This window comes from Myotis yumanensis, unplaced genomic scaffold, assembly GCF_028538775.1.
Source record: "Myotis yumanensis isolate MYYU_CA2020_CCGP unplaced genomic scaffold, mMyoYum1.0.hap1 SCAF_6, whole genome shotgun sequence".
Classification (NCBI taxonomy): domain Eukaryota; kingdom Metazoa; phylum Chordata; class Mammalia; order Chiroptera; family Vespertilionidae; genus Myotis; species Myotis yumanensis.
Genome location: NW_027223757.1, coordinates 12196730 through 12216552, shown reverse-complemented (window position 1 = coordinate 12216552; position 19823 = coordinate 12196730). Strand labels below are relative to the sequence as shown.

The window sequence follows — 19823 nt, the reverse complement described above, 5'->3', positions numbered from 1 at the left end:
TAATAAAAGGCCAATATGCAAATTGTCCCCTTGGCCGGGAGTTTGATCGGGGGTGGGGCCAGTCGGCCAACCTCCTGCATCCCCTCCCCCTGGCCAGCCCGACCTGATCAGCCCAGATTGGGGTGGGCCAGGCCAGCCAAACCCCGCCTGTGCACAAATTCATGCACTGGGCCTCTAGTACTATAATATATTAATACTTCTGGGGGATATTTTTGCCCTATTTCTATCTAGAACTGACCTTCAGTAGCATATTCCCCTTCATTTTCTTCTACTGATTTCATATAGCCTGTTACTCTCTCTCTTGCCAATCATTTAGCTTTAGTCCATCCTCAGCCCGGCTACCAGTCACTCATTCCTTTGTTTGGAAACTTGCAGTGCTATCACATTTCTTGCTGAGTGAAGGCCAGGCTCTTTCCTTTGAGAGCCTTTGAAGACCTGTACAACTCTGCTCCACCTTTACCTTTCAAGAATTGTCTAGAGCAACTTTTCTTGACACTTACTCCATACTGCAGATAAATGGGATCATTTGTTTTCTTTCTTTTTGAACCACATTCTCTGGCTTCCTACTTGGATCAATTCGTATTTCTAATCAGCAGAAGAAGCTGACTGTCTGATTGAGCAGCAGATGAGGAGTTTATGTAATGGTATTTGTTACCTCACAGAATTTGGGGGGAGAGCTGGAGAACCAGGGTTAAGGTTAAGCTTGCAGGTAATATGCCCAAATCACCTCTGAGAACTGTCCCTCTCCTGTGCCACCAAGTGCTGTAGGAAACCACCACTGCTGCCCACCTGCTGCCACCTCTGGGTTGGCACTTGGCTTGCCGCCTCTGCTGCCGCCACTGTGGAAGGCTGTGCTTCCACCCTTGCCTGTGCCACCCCAAAACGGTAGCTCGACAGAGTCAGCCCTTTTTCTCATGTGACTCCCTCCAAACTGAAATCTTGTGCGCATGCTTCCGAAGGTCTGCATCATAGTTGCAGGGTATATGTTTGTAATTTGAGGTCTAAAATTTATTTTGGGAGGTTAGGCTTACAAGGTATGAATTTTCCTGAATTCAAAAGATTCTGCAGAAGCTGATGAGAGAAGCTTGAATATGATAAATGTCCACTATAATATTTCTGCTTATATTCCTCCATTATAATATTTTCCCTCTTCACCTCCAGGTTAATAAATTCTATGCAAACACCTACTGGAATTCCATTTTTGAATTAGTCTGCTTGGTTCTTTATCTGAATTTTCTTATGAATTTTTCAACATTTCTTTCCCCATTACTTTATTTCTTTAAAACAATGTAAGAGCTCAGAAGTAATATTTAAATATATTCTAGTATGAATCAAACAGTTATCGAAAAATATAGAGCCGAAACTGGTTTGGCTCAGTGGATAGAGCATCGGCCTGCGGACTGAAAGGTCCCAGGTTCGATTCCGGTCAAGGGCATGTACCTGGGTTGCGGGCACATCCCCAGTAGGAGATGTGCAGGTGGCGGCTGATCAATGTTTCTCTCTCATCGATGTTTCTGACTCTCTATCTCTCTCCCTTCCTCTCTGTAAAAAATCAATAAAATATATTTTAAAAAGAAAAAAATATATAGACTAAATTGTGAAAGTTGCTTTTTACCAATCACCTCCTCTATCGCCACACTTCAAATTGCTATCCCCTTTATAGATATCCTCTGGTAAAAGTTATAATTTTTGCTTTTAATTTGGCAAGTATGATGATTATTTGGCACTTGATGGTAAGTTCATTGAGTATAGAGGCACTTATTCATTCTTTGGGCTTACATAGAGCCTACTAAAACTGTTCCTGTGTGTAGAATAATACTATGTCAAGGCCCACCTACGGCAGTAGCTGTGTAATCATTTTGGAAGTGAATGTGCAGAGAAAGATAGGAACCAAAGTATACTCCAAACAAGAGTTCTAATTTGGGAAATAAATCATTGATGTTGCCACTAGGGAAGACTGGGACCATAAGAACTATTCAGTATCTGCACATACATTGTTGGAAACCTTTCTGATTATTTTCTGATATTGCCAGAATTCCTTTACCCATATTTCTGATTTGAATTAGAGTTCAGGGGAAGCACTAAAAAACTTAGATTTGGCACAGATTTCCACAGTTTAGGAAAAATGATGAAAAATACAATTTTCTGATAGAGTTGTGTCTGAGTTGTCAGTGCTGGATTATGAGTAAGACCTGTCAGTGGGGAGATGCATTTTTCTTTTAAAGGCACAACACTTAGATTAAATGGGATAAATATAACATATCTCAGTAGATGGTAAATGGGCATACATTTTGTTATGAATCCATTTTTAGAAAATAATGTTTGAAAGCTTGATCTGTTTCAGAAAAACTTAAAGGAATAATAATAGTAAAATAACGACTCCCTTGTTTTGATAAAGTGCCTCTAAAAAAGTGCTGGGAACCTTGTGCAGAGTTTTGTTTTGGCCTTTAGCACTTTGCCTCTTTTTCCTGTTAATTACACTAATTTGAAATTCTTTTCTCTTTCCAGATCACTCAACTTCAAGTGGCACATTAACTTTTAAGTCTAGTCGATCATTGGTTGCTCTTCCTACTGCCCATGTCATGCCGTCTCACTCCAGCGCTTCTGTTTCCAAACACAGGGAGTCATTGACATCAGATGGCTCGAAATGGACTACAAGCCTCCTGCAAACATTGGGAAGCCACAGTAAGGGGGAGCAGGACTCTTCACTAGACATGAAGGACTTGCGGCCCCTCCGGAAATGGTCATCTTTATCCAAACTCACTGCCCCGGATAACTGCAGTCAGGGTGCTGCTGCACACACTGAAGAGTCGAGGAGTGGTCTGGAAAAGACGGGGAGAGGCAAGGCTTTCACATCACAACCAAGGACGATTGGGCCCAGCTGCTTACATGATAGCATGGAGATGCTTAAGCTAGAGGACAAGGAAATAAATAAAAAACGATCATCAACTCTGGACTGTAAATATAAATTTGAGAGCTGTAGCAAAGAGGATTTTAGAGCTTCTTCTTCCACTCTTAGGAGACAGGCCTTGGACATGACATATAGTGCCTTACCTGAAAGCAAGCCCAATATGACAAGTTCAGAGGCTTTTGAACCTCCAAAATATTTAATGCTTGGTCAGCAGGCAGTAGGTGGAGTTCCCATTCAGCCTTCTGTGAGGACACAGATGTGGCTGACAGAGCAGTTGCGGACAAACCCTTTGGAAGGCAGAAGTACGGAAGACTCTTATAGTTTAGCTCCGTGGCAACAGCAGCAAATTGAAGAATTTCCACAAGAAAGTGAAACACCAATGCAGGTAAGGCTCAAAATCTAGCATTTGCTTCCCTCCAGTGGAGGCTGTGAGTACAGTAACAGCACATGTGCAGTAAGCAATGGCAGTGTGTCCATGGGCTTAGATTGTTTTGCTTTTTCTTTTGCCTGAAAGTAAAGTAAGCTAAGATGCTGTAAATGCCCAAACGATTGCATTGATAGACAAAACTTAGAAAATATTTGAGGCTGATTAATATGAAAAAACTTGGTCTTTACTTTCCTTCTCATTTGTGCAATGGACATAAAAATAAAGAAAACATCAATTCTAGAAAAACTTGAAACAGAAACACAGGCTCTGGCTTGTTATCATAGAACATTAATTTTGGGAATATGAGGTCTTGGATTTTGTTTCTGTTCTGTCAAATTCAGAACCTAGATGATTTAATATCCCTGGGCCTCAGTTTTTCTTTTAATTGAGATATAATTGACATGTCAGTTTCAGGTGTACAGCATAAGGATTTTATATATTTATATATTGCAAAATGATCACCACAGTAAGTGTAGTTTAGTTTACATCTGTCAGCATATATAGTTACAAATGATGTTTTCCTGTGATGAGAACTTTTAAGATTTACACTCTTAGCAGCTTTCAAACTTATAATATGGGCCTCGAGCCCCTCGCCTCTGGGAACCACCTCCAATCTATTCTCTGTATCCATGAGTTCCTTTTTTTTTTTTTTTTAAGATTCTACATATAAGTGAGATCATATGGTATTTGTCTTTGTCTGACTTATTTCATTGAGCATAATGCCCTCTAAGATTCAACCATGCTGTCACATATGCCAAGGTTTTATTCTTTGTTATGGCTGAAAAATATTATATTGTGTATAGGGCAGGGCAAAAGTAGGTTTATAATTGTTTGTATGAAAAATAATATAAAAATTAATAAATAATACAAGAATAAACTATGTTTCGCATACTCACAGCTGTAACCTACTTTTGCCCCACCCTGTATGTACCACATTTTCTTGAGCTATTCATCCACTGATGGACTTTTAGGTTGCCTCCATCTCTTCGCTATTGTAAATAACGCTTCATTGAAAATGGGCATGTACATATCTTTTCAGATTAGCGCCCCCCCCCCCCCCTTTGGATAAGTCCCCAGAAGGGAAATTGCTGGATCATATGGTAGTTCTATTTTTAATTTTTTGAGGAACCTCCATACTGTTTTCCATTGTGAGTGCACCAATTTACATGCTCACCAGCAGTGCACAGGGTTTTTCTGTCTCTGCATTCTTGTTAACACTTAATCTCCTGTCTTTTTTATAATAGCCATCCTGAAGGTGTGAGGTGATACCTCATTATGGTTTTGATTTGCATTTCCATGATGATTAGTGATATTGAGCACCTTTTCATATAAACAAATTAATTCTAACAAAACTGCAAAATTTCCCTAGAGCAATTTTTAAAAATTATTATTTATTCCTGGTACTAATAAAAATGTTAAAGATTAAAAGAATATATTCTATGAAAGAAAAAGGAGATCCCTTACCTAGGAACCTCACAAATCTGAATACAACCCCAAACATACATACCTTAACGTGCTGCATTCACCGGAGAACCCTTAACACATCCCACGTGCCGCCTTTACTGTTGGGTTGAACCCTAGTTCTTAAAATCTTGATTATGTATATTTAAAGCACATAATTAGACAGAAGCATCATTGTGATATCTGAATTACAAGTCAGAAAAGAGCAATTTAACCAGATTTATTTGTGATTTATCAATTCAAGTGACTGAAACCTAATTTTAAACATACTATATTTTAGTTCTCAAATGCTTGTTATAGGAGAACAGGGATCAGGCAGTCATTTCTCCAGTTGGTCTGTGCACAGAATTGTAGTTGTCCAGAGAGGCTGAGTATTCCACTCCAGCCTGAAGTGGGGGCGATAGAAAGGTAACAGAATATTGGTTGAATTTAAAGGTTAAGTATTAATTCACTCCTTCTTTCATTCTGCTTAGATGAATGAATCTCTGCCTTAAACAAAGTTTTCCCCAACCTAACAGTGCAGCATCTTGAAGGTGTATTGTGGAGCAAAACTTATTTTTAAATCTTCCCAGCACATGGTAGAGGAAGAAAGCTATTAAAGGACAAAAATTGCCAGCACCCTGGAAAGTTCTACTTTTTTATTAACCCTGTTTGGGATGATCTCTATAGTGCTTTAAAGTTTTGGAGTAGGAAGATGAAACTAGGTAAAGAAAACTCAGACACTTCAATTGCAATGTTTAAATGATCACTTCTTGTCTAATTCCCTTCTTGGACTATTACAGAAAAACATTCTTTAAAAAATGTATTTTTATTGATTTCAGAGAGGAAGGGAGAGGGAGAGAGAGATAGAAACATCAATGATGAGTGAGAATCATTGATTGGCTGCCTCCTGTACGCCCCCTAGTTCGGATGAGTCCTTGACCAGAATTGAACCTGGGACCCTTCAGTCCACAGGCTGATGCTCTATCCACTGAGCCAAACTGGCTAGGGTCAGAAAAAAAATTCTTAAATAACTTTCTCCTTGGAGTGTCCAGTGCTATCTTTATTATTTTAAAAGCTCTTATCGTAGTTGTTTTTAAAAAGATTCTTTAAAACATTGACTTCTGTTTAGTCTAATTTTTACATGGAGGGCACAGCTACAATAAGGATCAGCTTATTCTTTCATGTGAGAATGTGTATGATTTTTAAGCACAACTACAAAACTCTCACAATGAAAAAAAATTTAAAACCAAGAAAAGGAATCTGGTGAGTCATGATCTAACACCATGATAGGTTTATACAGAACTTTGAAGCTCTTGGAGTATTTTATCTCATTTAATCCTCACAGCCTCCTTCCCCTCCTATTTTCCTCAGATGATTAATATTGTAACATGGAAGTTTGGTCTTCTGGGAACTCAGTCCAGGATAATTAGTGAGTCAGCTTCACAGTCTTCCATGCATAGTGTTCCTTGATTCCCACGTTTTCTACCAAATCAGCGGCAGTGCAGGTAGTGCAGTGCTCTGAGGCATTTTCCTTTGTGAATTAAGAGAAGCCATTTGTGCCCTCGGTTGGTTGGCATATAGGCCCCCATGTGAAATGCCCACCAGTGTCTTTGATTCTTTCCTCTATTATACATCACCCCTCCCTACCCTCCCTCCCCAAAAGCTGTCTGACCCTACAAGAAGAGAAAACAAAGTCTTGTTTTTTCTTTGGAAAAATGTATGTCTTTCCATGTTCCTGTTGCATTTCTTTTTGGGGGGAGGGGCTGGATATGGAGGATGTGTACTTCTACACACAGCAGTACCCATTGGACACATTCATTAGTTAATGAAAAAGCATATAAATGAATTTTGTACACATGCTTTAATAAATTTAGTAATACTTGATTTTTTTATCTGTCAACTTTTCTATATAGTATTAGAATATAATTTTTAGACATTTTAAAGTGTGCTGTTACTTAGAAGAGCACAGTTTTTTTTGAAAATTTATAATTTTTCCACTTTGCCATAAGACTGAAAAGTAATCAAAGTATAAGTCATTTCTAGAGAGAAGGAAATTCATTATTTTATGTAGGTCTGCCCTCTTGTGTCTGTACTAGAAAATCTTGATCGGATAGTCACCAAAAACAACCCAAAAATCAAAACTGCTTATATTAGATTTTTTATGATAATACATGATATCAGTCATAAGTGTATTAAAGAATGATTTCACTGAATTCAAGGAGGTCATTGTAATATAGTGATTAGCATTAAATAAACATTGTAAACTAAAATATAAAGACAACATTTTAAAAGTAATTAGTTTTTAGAACTGTGAAGTTTGGAATTTATTCTACTGTAGGAAGTATTTGAGCATTTGGCATTTACATTTAAAAAAATACATTGCTTTATTATACATCATGATAAACAGAATAAATAAGTTACATTTAAAGAATGGGTTTTTGTTCTGCATTCTACCTGAGTTACAGTGTTCTGTAATCATCAAGTTTAAGGTTTTAATTTCTATTAAAGGCAGAATGAAAAACAAAAAAAAATCTTTACTTGTAATTTATTAAGGAAAACCTGATATCTGAACAGTTTATAGTTTGAAGTTGATGTTGTGATGAACAATATATTGAAGGGAATAGAGCTTGTTATTTCAAATTTTCCACTTATTTATAAGATCATGCAGCTAATTATAGAACTTGGTTACTTTTTGCATGGAATTACACCAGTGAGGTGAATGTGTGTCTTCTTTATAAGCTTTCTAGTTCAGTGGTTCTCAACCTGTGGGTCGCGACCCCTTTGGCGGTCGAACGACCCTTTCATAGGAATCGCCTAAGACCATCCTGCATATCAGATATTTACATTACGATTCATAACAGTAGCAACATTACAGTTATGAAGTAACAACGAAAATAATTTTATGGTTGGGTCACAACATGAGAAACTGTATTTAAAGGGCCAGAAGGTTGAGAACTGCTGTTCTAGTTGATATTAGGGGTCTCTAACCCATAGATAAGGCTTTGCTCAAGAAATGCCCCTGTCAGTATGAGATCCATTTCCCCTCTGTTCCTCAGTTGTCAGTGAACCCCCTCCCATCTCCAGCACTGCTCAGAAATTCAGAAAAATTTTAAAAATAATGTCTCTATCTCTATTCCGCTGCCAGCACTGGTGTTACAAATCAAGGTCAATGTTGACTTTTCAAATACTTTTAGTAACTATATTTTAACAAATCATACAGTAAATTAAATGTTCTATACTCCTTTAATAATTGCTATATTAGTAATATGTCTTGAACTGAAGTTAAAATTATTGGATGATACAGTATGTGTAAACCATTTTAGACTTCATTTTCAACTTCATTACCAAATTTTGGTTGAATATATTTTTCATCACTAATTTTTACTTCTGTTGTTTTATGAGTAGTTGGAAGATATTTTAAATGACCAGAGGGGAAATAGAAAATGTATTCAGCAAGAAAATAATTCTGGGGCGTATAATTTAGTGTAGTAGAGTGGCCTACCGTATAAGTGTTTACCATCTGATTGGTAGATTAAGGAAAGTAGCTATATTCTGTCATAAACAATAATAAGAAAAAGTTCATTTCAAAATATAATCAAATAATTAGTTAATTTGGGAGAGAGAATTCAAAAAATTTTATTTTTCAATACTTGAAAATGTTACATTTTTCTTTTGTTTGCCTATATTGAGTATGAGGATAGAATAGAAGACAACCTATAAAATATGAAGTCTTAAGATTTCATGATTCCAAAGATACAGTATGGCAAGTTATATATTGTAACTCAGATAATCAACTACATGCCATAAATTAAGGTTAGACTCCATTCTATTAGTGTATTAGTAATTATGGCTAATCACACTGTCAGCTGTTAAATTAACCAGCACTTCTCCTTTATTTATCATAATGTCCTAGAGAAAATAGATTTATGGTTATCTACATGTACTAGCATTCTATAATTCTTTAAAAAATAGTTAAGAGAAATTTTATTTATGTAATAGTATGGTCTTCTTTTTCCTGCTTGATTCTCATGAACTTCAAACAATGTTAAGGTAAGTATAGGAAAAGAATGCAATTTCTATTTTAGAATGGAGGTTATGATATTTACTAAAGAGACATTTGTATAATAATAATGAAGATAAAGTGAGGAATCAGTGGGCTATTTAAAATAATGACATGTCATTTGAATGATTATTTTGATACTTGGTGAAGACCTGAAAAATACTTAATAAACATCAAAGAGGCTTTTTCAGTACAATATAAATTATATTTACCCCAAACAGTGAAGCTAATGCTTTATATATGAAGTGACTTGTTAGCAGTACAGTTTCAAAACTAAACTCCTAGTTCATCCTCAGAAAAGATTTGGGATTGAAATTTATAAGCTCTGTTGCAGAAATTAACAGTTACATTATGCACACTTATAGTCATTTTAAAGTTAATTTTGAAAATCGAGCCCTTTTCATGATTGCAAGATCCAGCAGATGAATACATTTGCTAATCATTTCTTCTGAACCTTGATCTTTGCATGAAGAATTTCCTCTTCATGGGAAGTGGTCTCTTTTCCCCTCTCCGTGGGTGACAGGCTTAAGCTGATGGTGACAGGTTGCAGCACCGGACATGGCAGCAGCACTTCAGAGAAGCATCACGATGATGCAGATCAGCAAGAGGCATATTAAGATGAGACAGAAGTTGATGAACAGGTTCTGGAGATTTTGACGTGCTTGTTGAGGCATTTCAATGGTTGAAGCTCTTCTTATAGCAGAGCGAGTGAGGTATTGGACTTTCTCCATGACGCGGAAGGCAAGGAAGTCTGAAGTTTTAAAGGATCAGGACAGAGGGAAAAAGTGGGCAGCCAAATGTGAGATCACTGTGAGGTAGCCTGGAATGTAGAAAGAGTAAATGGATTAGGATCATATGTGCAACCTGGTTTCTGAACAGGTAAAACACTATTTTGCATTCATCTTCCTCAACTTTATTTGTATTTATCACATCTTATATCTCTGTAGTCTGTACATGTGTGTGCACACACACAGGTGTTTCCTTGTCTGTCCTGTCTCTCTGGGTTTTTTGGTGAAGGTCACCATGATATCTTATTTGTCTTGTGTTTGGAATGTAATAACTTTATTCCTTGCCTCCTCCTCTCAAAATGACTAGAAATGTAGTTAGTTTTAGGGTGCACCTTGTTTGGGCTATTGCCTTGGGCAAAAAGTTCTTACATATAGTTTCATTAATACTGTATTTCTCTATGGGCATAATTGTTGTAAGCATTAGTGTCTTAACAGCTCTAGAGCAAATCTCATAAGAAATGCATGCAATAAATTATTCTTCGGATGTTAATCTAGTCCAAAATAAAATAGTTAAATGAGAATTGTTTCACCAGTACTACAGATTCAAATATTTGTCATTCCTTTTTTGATTTCACTAGAGGCCCAATGCACGAAATTTGTGCAAGGGGCTCGGCCCCCACCGCCGCGGCAGCCATGGGCTTCTGTCTCGCCCCGCCCGCCACAAAGTATGTCTGGTCTAATTAGCAAATTACGCTTTTATTATTATAGATAGTTTTGTAGAATATGCTATTTTAAGTAACATTTTAACAAGTTTTGATACTAAGTACTGAAGACTATCAGGCTCAGAAGTCTTAGCAATAAAATCATCATTATCTCACTTTCTAGCACAGATGGTAACTGTTTATGAATGACCTGTACTTATAGGCAGTGGGTGCCATTTGCTTTTCTTTCAGAGCTTCCACAAGTTATTCTGCATGATTAATTAATTAGTTGCTGCCTTATTATTTGTGATAATTAACAAAACAAAATAAAACCTAAAGCAATACATCACTGTAGAAAGATAATAGCTACTAAGATTTGAGGATATCTTGTTGTCAATCAGGATACTTCTATGAAAATTTTGAAATAAGAAAAATTATGGAATAAAAAACCATTTAACTGCTTAGAGATTATAGCTGTTGACATTTGTTGAAATAGCATTTTAGTCAAGATGTTATTGCTTTACTCCAGCTACCAGATTTAATTTTCTCCCATCTCTCTATATCGGAGGAAAACCCAACTTAATGTGTTAGCTCCATTTCTGTAGAGACTAGTGATGAAGAGAGCAGAAGGGAGAATTAGAGTGGAAAAGAGGAAGAGATGGGTCAGTGAGACCTTAGCATTCATTTTTACAAGGAAACCCTGTGGTATATAGTAGTTAGATTCTGTAGTTTCAGTACTTCAACTTGGCTGTATTATGATTGGAATTATATACTAGACCCACTTTCATTGCTGGAGACTCTGGCCTCCTTCATAGAGTTGGTCTGTAGTGATCCCGTTAGCCAAAATATCACAAACTTCATTCTCTTAAAGAGTGGTAACAACCTGTGTTAATCTAGTATACATTCTCTGCCAATTCTTAATTGTCCAACACCAGTAGCTGTTACTTAATTTATAACACTCTCTACTTAGAAAATGGCAGCTTAAACTTGTTATATATTTAATTTAATTGTTTTTGTTTCGGTTTCTTAGGTAAAATACTATAGAAATAAAGGGGTTTCTCTTATTTAAGAAAATGCTTTTTTAAGTTGTTTCTGCTTATATTTGCTTATAGTAGATATAGTGATTTTATACTGTTGGGTAGTTGTGGGGAAGATTATCTTTATTGCTTCATATACTTGGATGTATAAGGATATATTAACAGTACAGTTAAGAAAGGAATAAGAATTAGATTGGTAATTTCTATTTGAGCAGGTATTTTAAAAGGTCTGAATTTAAAAATTGTTTTGAGACAAAACATGGAAAAGGAGGAAGCTAGCCAGTTGTTCAGCACGAAGCATTGTATATACAAGAGTCATTCCCTATTATGACACTGGTGAGTGGTGTGTCAGTCACATGAAACATGTCACCTTTCCATAAATACTTCATTCCCTTTTATGATTCTGTCGTTTGCACATGTTGTTCTGGTTCTGCCTGGAATGTTCCCCCCACTTCCCCACCTTGGATTCTTTGCCAGGCACATTTCAGTGGATACTTAAGGCCCAGTTTAAATATCGCTTCCTAATAAAGCCTTCTATTAAGGTAGAATGATTATCAGCTCTGCTAGTTTTTAGTAGGGCATTAGCATTACCTATATCAGGATAGCTATCAGGCTGTGTTGCAATTTTGATTTACATGTTTGTTTCCTCAACTAGACTTCTAGTTCATGAATAAAAGGAGCCACGTGTTTATCTTGTATTCTGGCACTTGGTATATAGTTGATACTATTTGAATAACTCAATGAAGTTGAATAAGGGATTTTTATGATTTCCTTTAGTATTTTTGGAAAATTGATAATGATCAAAGATAGTGCTGTGATTGACAGAGTAACCAATTAGAGTAACAGAATTTGATAGTTGAACATATAATCCCCAAACACTTCTCAAGTCTTTTCTTATTACAGATGAGGAAAGTGAGGCTTAGAGCATTTACATCAGGTAATTACAATTTCGAAAAGTTGTTGTCAATGATTAACAACATTAACCTTGTACTAGGCTTTGTACAAATGGGTATTTGGTGTTTGTGAAATACAAAGTAGTGTGCCCTAAAGAGATGAGCTCTCTACTGATGAAAGTATATGGAATATACTTTAAAGATGATCTCATCTTTCAATAGCCAGCTATTATTGAAAAAGGATAGTTTGTTCTTGGAAGCAAATTGAGTATAAAGATAGTGGGTTTTTTCTTGTCAAACTTAGAAATGTTATAATTCTGAAGTGATTTGTAGTCACTTTATAATCTTATGCTAAAACTAAAAAACAACTCTGCCTCACATGCTGAAGTGTTTGCTGTAAACATTCAATTTACTGGACCCAATTCATTTTACAGTGGTACAGTCTGAAATGTGTTGAGTCCTATTCTGCTGAACTTCCAAAATTTGTATGATGATAATAAGCCAAAATTCATTCATATCAGATGAGGCTTCCTGTTTCATGTTGAGATTGAAAAGCTGTGTGTGGGAACAGCACAGTCCTGTTTTGGAGGTGTCTGTGACCTTTACTACATCACAATAACATGGTTTCAGGGCTTATCATTCTTTCTCTACAGTCATAACCATTCTGAGTTTAGAACTCCCCCTTCTTAGAGCCAAGCTCTAATAGTAATATTTGGTGGAGAACCTAGAAAAATAGTTTCACTTTATTTTTATTTTATCTGAGTTTTTTCGAGCATTCTTTTAGGATAACCAGAAAGAGATTGTATTGGGATGTTCTGAAATTGCTTCTGGCTTAAACAGCCATGAAGACAGAAATTAGCCCTTACCCACTCCCCCTTTTACAGGATGACGATATGTGTAAGTTAGGTATTTGGAACAAGAGGAGTGAGGACGTTTTAAAAATTAATTAATTACTGAAGCCCTAGAATTAGAATATTGAAAATATGAAAGATGCTTTGATAGTTCAGTTGTAGAAATGCCAGATCCCTGTCTCTTGAGTAACATGAAAGAGGCAGAAAGGTGCCCACAGAGTTATCTTGTGAGTCTGTGGGATTTATAATTATTGCAATTTTTGGAGGGATGGGAGAAATAACTCTACTATTCTTTGTAGGATTTATAAAGCCTTTGCTTGTTTACTTTTCCTTTTTTTGCTCAAAAAGTTGAACTTGGGAAATAAATGCAATGAAGTTCAGGATAGTATTCTATTTTCTTGAGGTGGAAGAAAAAGACACACCACAGGCAGCTCTAATCCTTCAACAGATGTGTGCTACGGTTAGGCAAATTTTGGGTGGAAGGTACTGCATCAATTTCTGCAGGAGTCTTCTCTGAGTCATTTTCTTATGGATTAGCAGATGCATCTTGTGCAAAAGGAACCTCAGTACACTTTTGAAAACGTTCCGTGGTCTGCTTTATGGATTGTTAGGCAATTAATGTGTACGCTGAGTATTCATCCCACCTATAGTTTAAGTACTTTCAGTCCTTTGCAGAACTTTCTGAACCAGTTTTTGGGGGTGCTCCCGCTACTGAATTATAAATTCCTGAGATTTAGAAATCTTGTGGAATGCTTTCCTCTGATTTTTGTCTGCTTATTTATTCTTTTAGTAAATGTGGGCATATTATGCTAGTAAATTCAAGTCTGACATATTTTTTGATTTTTTTCCCCCATTTAATTGGTTCATAAGATTAGAATTCGGTATAGATTTGAGTTTACAGGATTTGTCTGTATTGGTATTATTTTGGTATTCTATTTTTTTCCTACTATTTGCTGTCATTTTTGTAGATAATCTAGAAGTGATTGTGTATGCAGCTATTTTTGATTTATTGATTAAATCAAGACAGTTCATCATTAGATTTATCATTCTGTTAGCATCCAAAAGTTATTTTGATAGAATTATTTTCCTTTTGAGGTTGCCTAATGCTAAACTTGAAAGTTCTGATTGAAGTTAAATGTGATAGCAGCATTTCAGAGCTTTGTTAGTTCACACTGACTATTTGAAAGAATCTTCAAGCTGCTTCTGCCTGGTTATGAAAAGAATTGTATAAGCATAAAAATCAGTTTATTCTCAAACCTTAAAACGACCTCCATAGTCCTAGCCGGTTTTGCTCAGTGGATAGTGTTGGCCTGCAGACTGAAGGGTCCCGGGTTCGATTCTGGTCAAGGGCACGTACCTTGGTTGCAGGCTTCGGGCCCTGGTCGGGGGCAAGCGGGAGGCAACCAGTCCATGTGTCTCTCTCACATCGGTGTTTCTCTCTGTCTCTCCCTCACCCTTCACACTCTAAAAATCAGTGGAAAGAATATTCTTGGGTAAGGATTAAAAAAAAACTTCATAATGAAATGTTTCCATTGCTTTAAAGTGGTGCCTTGAGGAAACTATATTGAACAACAGTGCAGAGAGATTTTTCTCTTTGAAATTGGCACTTTGCTGTTGCTGTTTTGTCTGTAGGCTTGTCTTCATTATATTTATTTTGTTAAAATTAATTTATTTGCAATTAAAATATTTTTAACCCTGTAGTACTTGAGACTTTAGATTCTTCTTTTGAGAAAAGATAAGGTGGGGAGGTGTAGTGTAGGTGAACTTTTAAGGAAAAATGAATGCCAAGTTAAATATCTGCCCACTAATGTGAGAGCATTTTTTTAAAAGACCTGAAGGTGGAGTACATTGTAAAAAGCACTAGAGGGCCTCAGTTGACTACAAGTAAACTGGGTTGGCGATCTACACTCAGGTCTCATTTTCATGTCTATTTGGTAATAAATGCGTCAGATTTATGCAGGGTAAGATCACTGAGCACTATTTCTAGAAATGTTCAAGGAGACTATATATTATCTGGCTTAGGTCACTGTTATTTAGAAGGATTATTTCCTGGATTTCTAACCTTCTAGGTTTACTCCTTTGCTGGTATGGTCAGCACTGTGTTAATTCACAGCATTGGTGAAGGCTAGTGATTCCGGTAGCATAAATCACAAGATTCCTCTGTTCAAGCACCCCAGAATATATGGGGTTGAATATTTTAAATGGTAGAATGTGAGGAGGTCAGAAATGAAATTAAGAAAAATTAAAGATTTAATATATAACTGGGACAAAGTATGAAAAGTTTTGAAAAGTTAACCTGGATTTTAGGTTATCAAAACTAAATAGATTAAAGGCATGAATATTTCAGCAATAGAACAAGTTAAAGGAAATTTGAGTTTGATTATGTTAATGTTTTTTAAAGTCTGTGTAACTATTTTGAGTTTTGTCTTCCAGGGTGTATTACTTAATAACTAAGGTCATCTATAATTTTCTTACATCCCTGGCTTTGAAAATGATCAGGATAGTATTATATAGGCTATTAAGGATATAATGCCTTATGCACAAATGAACTTTAAATGAAATAGAGTGATTTAAATTATAAGTTTATATCCTCTGACTTTGCTTTTTAGAGTACCATTGATAGTATTTGAGGACTTTTATTTTGCTTTTTCAATGTCATGATTTATTTTTAAGCCACGTTCATCTGTGGATAGGATGTGCATGTGTTTTAGAGTTAGAAAATCTTGGTTCTTGGCCAAGGCTCCACCATTTCCTAGCTCCGTGACCTTGAGAATTCACCTTTTCACATCTGTTAACTAAATTATAAACTAGAGATGCAGTGTGAAACACATAGGGAACTAAGAGGATCAAATGAAATGTTTGTATACACCAGTGCATTTAGAAAATTGTTCAAGAATAAAGAAGGAAGTTTTAATGGAATCTTTATTTCTAGGATTGGTAATAAATATACAGTCTTACTTAGAAAGGTGATCTAATCTTTACATTTGATGTTTACTTAAAATTTTAATATATCTTATATAATTAAATATTACATTTAACAAGTTAAAAATTTTATTCTTTCTTTTTAACTATTTTATCTATACAAATATTCTCTCTAATTAGTGAGATTAAGAAACAATATGTATAAATATGAACCAAATGCAATTTTTTCTGGAATATTTTTTTCCTTAATGTTCACTGAAATACTATTAAAATAATTTTTGGAAGTTGAGTTTTAGGAAATGACAATGATGTAACTGATGTCTCTTGATAAAGCAAAGTACTCTAGCTCTTTCAAGTGTTTTTTGTAATTTAAACATCTTGCGCATTTCTTCCATTTTATTCCATCTGACACTTTTTTAGCACTTAATTTTAAACCACATAGCTTTATAAACAAAGACCATACTTAAATTTTACCTTATGATAGAGATAAACTGGTTGGGATAAATGTCTGGCAATGATGCATAATATTTGAAATTTGAACAATAGTCACTGTTAATCTGGACACACTATGGAAAACTTTAATAGCAGAATTTATGCTCTTTCTAGAAATTGTCAGTTTTTTTGAGCAATATGTGATGTGACATTCTGATATTATAAAGACTCAGAAACATTTCATTTGAAATGTGAGGATGTAATTTTGTATTTGAGTAAAAATGAATAAATATGCATATAAAACACCTTCACTGAGTGACTTCTGTGTAATATCAAAGGAAAAACATGCTATGGACATAATGATATTCAGAGGCAGGTAGGGTGCCTCAGTAGCAGACAAAAATTAGAAATGTTTTTGCATGCTTTAAGGAAAGCTGCTTATGGATATACAATGTTCTTGTCTGTGTAAAGCAGTAGAGTTAACATTTGTCATAGGAACTTAGAACTCTCGAGGTAAATTTTATTTTGACATACATATAAGAATAACAAAATAAAATTAAAGTATTATTCTTTATGCCATGACTGAGATTTAAGAATGAAGACACATTTTATATATTATATTGAGGATTATAACATCTTGAGTAGAGTAGAATTCAAACAGAAGTTATACAATTTATTGTGTCATCTTTATTCCTGAGCATTTCTTTCACTTTTTTCCCATTTTCCTTTATCCCCCTCCTAGATGCAGGAGGGAAACTGAAGAACACTTGGAGATAGTAACTTGATAAAGACATATTCATTAATAGGCAGAATAAACACTCATTTTATCATATTCACTAAAATGAGATATTTAGGGATGTTTTGCTTCCAAAGTAATGTCTGTCTTTAAAGTGCTGCATTACTATTCTGTAATTTTAGTAAGAATTTTGCATGTGTTTTTGACAAGTGTTTTAAAATTTCCAAACTCATTATTGATGCTGTAATACTGAATTTAATATAAGTAACTCAATTTATTAAATGCTTGGATTTTTTTTAGCAGTGTTTGTTAAAGTTGACTGGACTTTATAGCAAAGAAAAAAGTCTTCAAAAGCATTGTAAAATAGTTTATATTATATATTTTAATGCCAGTTTATTACCTGTAGGGAATCATAATGGTAATATTAGAATAGTCACGCCAATAGTGTGCATGTTGTACAATCACGCCAATAATGTGCATGTTGTACTATTCATAGTATTCCAGATGTAAATAGCCCTCTCCCATCCTGTTTCTTAGCAGAGTAACAACAACAAAATGAAGCCATTGTCTTTGCTTGGAGAAATCAACTCATCACTACCACCAAATATAGTAACATAATTGAACGATATTTTAATTGGCAGAAAAGCACTTTTAAAAAGCAAAATAAAAGTGAAAGTTAAACTAAAATGACAAACCAATAATCAGGATCAAAGATGAATAACCCTTATCATTTCAAGGTTGTCTTATTCTTTCTGTCACTGAATGAATAAGCATTTATTTATAATAAATAAATTAAGCTTTTTGTCATAGCAGACATCTTATTGTCTAACTTTGAACTGAAATTTACAATATGCCATTCCTTTTTTAAAAGTTAAGTAAGTTTGAATTACAGAAAGTATTACCAAAATCAATGAAATCTATTTTATCTTACCTTGACTGTTGTGATGATCCCAATATATAGAGTATTGTGAGTAGTTTGAAGTCTTATCGGCGTTTAGCTGGAAAGTTTTCTCTGTTCCCAGATTTATGGGGACAATTGAAGTCGGTGGAGGAGAAGAAGTGTTTTAGGGAGGTCTTATGATGTCACACAGGAATTCTGAAGTGGTGATTGGTTAGCCATAGTCTTATCACAGCCAGACTTTGTAGAATGCCATTTGTCTTCCTTTAGGTGTGGAAAGGTCATTAACATTTTGTGCCTCGTTTTCTTATTTTTAATTTTTAAAAGTATGAGATAGATGAATGAAAAAAATAAGTTTGGGGTGTAGAAAGCTCTTTTTAAAGACTCATGCAGCTTTGGGCTTAGAAATGATTGTATATGGAGAGTGATAATGTTGAAGAATGAAAATAGTTACATTAATAAGAATTTTAATAGAGTGAAAATAACAATACTGACTTAAGCCAAACAACTTTTGTTGAATTGCTGTTGTTTTAATTCTGCAGCTTCATAATGTTAACTTCTAACAAGACAATAATTAAACATTTTCACAGAAAACAAATTTTATACCTTTTCCTGTTTTATTTTTACATTGTTTCCTCATACTTCTGTGTATCAGAAAGCCAGGCTAATAACTAATTTTTGGTTTTAAAAAATTAGCTTTTTCTGATGGCTAAAGTAAGAAGTAATAAATGTATTTAATACATTTGTGTTTCCTTCAGTTAGGGTTTTAACAATATATGAGCAGTGATTCTCATATTTAACTGAAGCATATCACCACAAGAAAAGTTGTACTTTAAAATGGAAGTATTTAGGATTTTATAATAGCTGCATTAAAGTACCATAAAATATTACTAAAATTTTAATAAGTTGACACAGAATCAAGCGTAACATTCTAGCAAAAGAGAAATAATCACAAATTCCTAATCACTGGCATCCTAGTTAATCATACTTTGCTGACAATAGGTGTGCAGGCTGGAAATTTTTGTGTAGTATTTATAAAAGGAAGTGCCCCATTTAATACAGCAGTTTTCCTAAAAATTACTGTATAAATGAAATTTTAGTAAATGGGATGACATTTTGAACTTCCTGGAACAGTTTATCTTAAGGTAGAAGTAAGAAAAGAATTCTTTTGAAAAGCCAGGCATCATTCCTGTTTTATTCTGATTTTTTTATATATTAGATGTACTTAAATCACCAGACCTGCAAAGTCTGATTTTTAAGTCTCTTCTGTAATTTGGGGAGAGCTATTTGTTAATATTTAATTTTTTAATACTTAAGCAGGGTGAACTCAGCCTGCTTTCTTATGGGTAACTGAAATGTATTGCAGCAGCTGCTGTGTGTCCTTAAATGGAGATGATTTTGGTTTCCTCCAAAGAAAGATAAAAATCATTCTCTAGAGCAAAATCTCTCATTATTTAAAGAATCAACTAAAACTAATAGAAAAATATTTCTGCAAATATCTCCTGTGAACATTGCTAAGGGAAAATTTACAACTTAAAAGTAAAACCCAATGTTAAAAATACTGCGTGAATAATGTTTGACATTTGCTCAGTGCTCTGTAAGCATTTTTTTCTTTCAATCTTTTCATAATAAGAATCTCTTATTATCAATTGCCAGTGATGACTGAAATACAAAACCTAGGCTCAAAATACAAGCACAAAGTGGTTTACAGTTATATCTGCTGAGAGACCGAGGATTCTAATCCAGATGTTGAGTTACAATTCATTGACAGTGGCATGTTTGAG

The 19823-nt window shown here is 34.9% G+C and overlaps 2 protein-coding genes across 2 annotated transcripts in view; one reads left to right on the top strand and one right to left on the bottom strand.

The window, feature by feature from the left end:
- CEP85L (centrosomal protein 85 like) overlaps positions 1-19823 on the top strand; it is an 86011-nt gene that overhangs the window by 25872 nt on the left and 40316 nt on the right. Inside the window, exon 3 of the mRNA XM_070417554.1 lies at positions 2509-3296. Within this exon, the coding sequence (XP_070273655.1) occupies positions 2509-3296 (788 nt within the window). The remainder of the gene's footprint in view (positions 1-2508; positions 3297-19823) is intronic.
- Positions 6924-18180, bottom strand: PLN (phospholamban). The gene is made up of 2 exons (XM_070417553.1): positions 18073-18180; positions 6924-9661 (listed from the first exon to the last, which is right to left on the bottom strand). The coding sequence occupies exon 2, from the start codon at positions 9570-9572 to the stop codon at positions 9414-9416; it is 159 nt and encodes a 52-aa protein (XP_070273654.1). The 5' UTR covers positions 9573-9661; positions 18073-18180; the 3' UTR covers positions 6924-9413.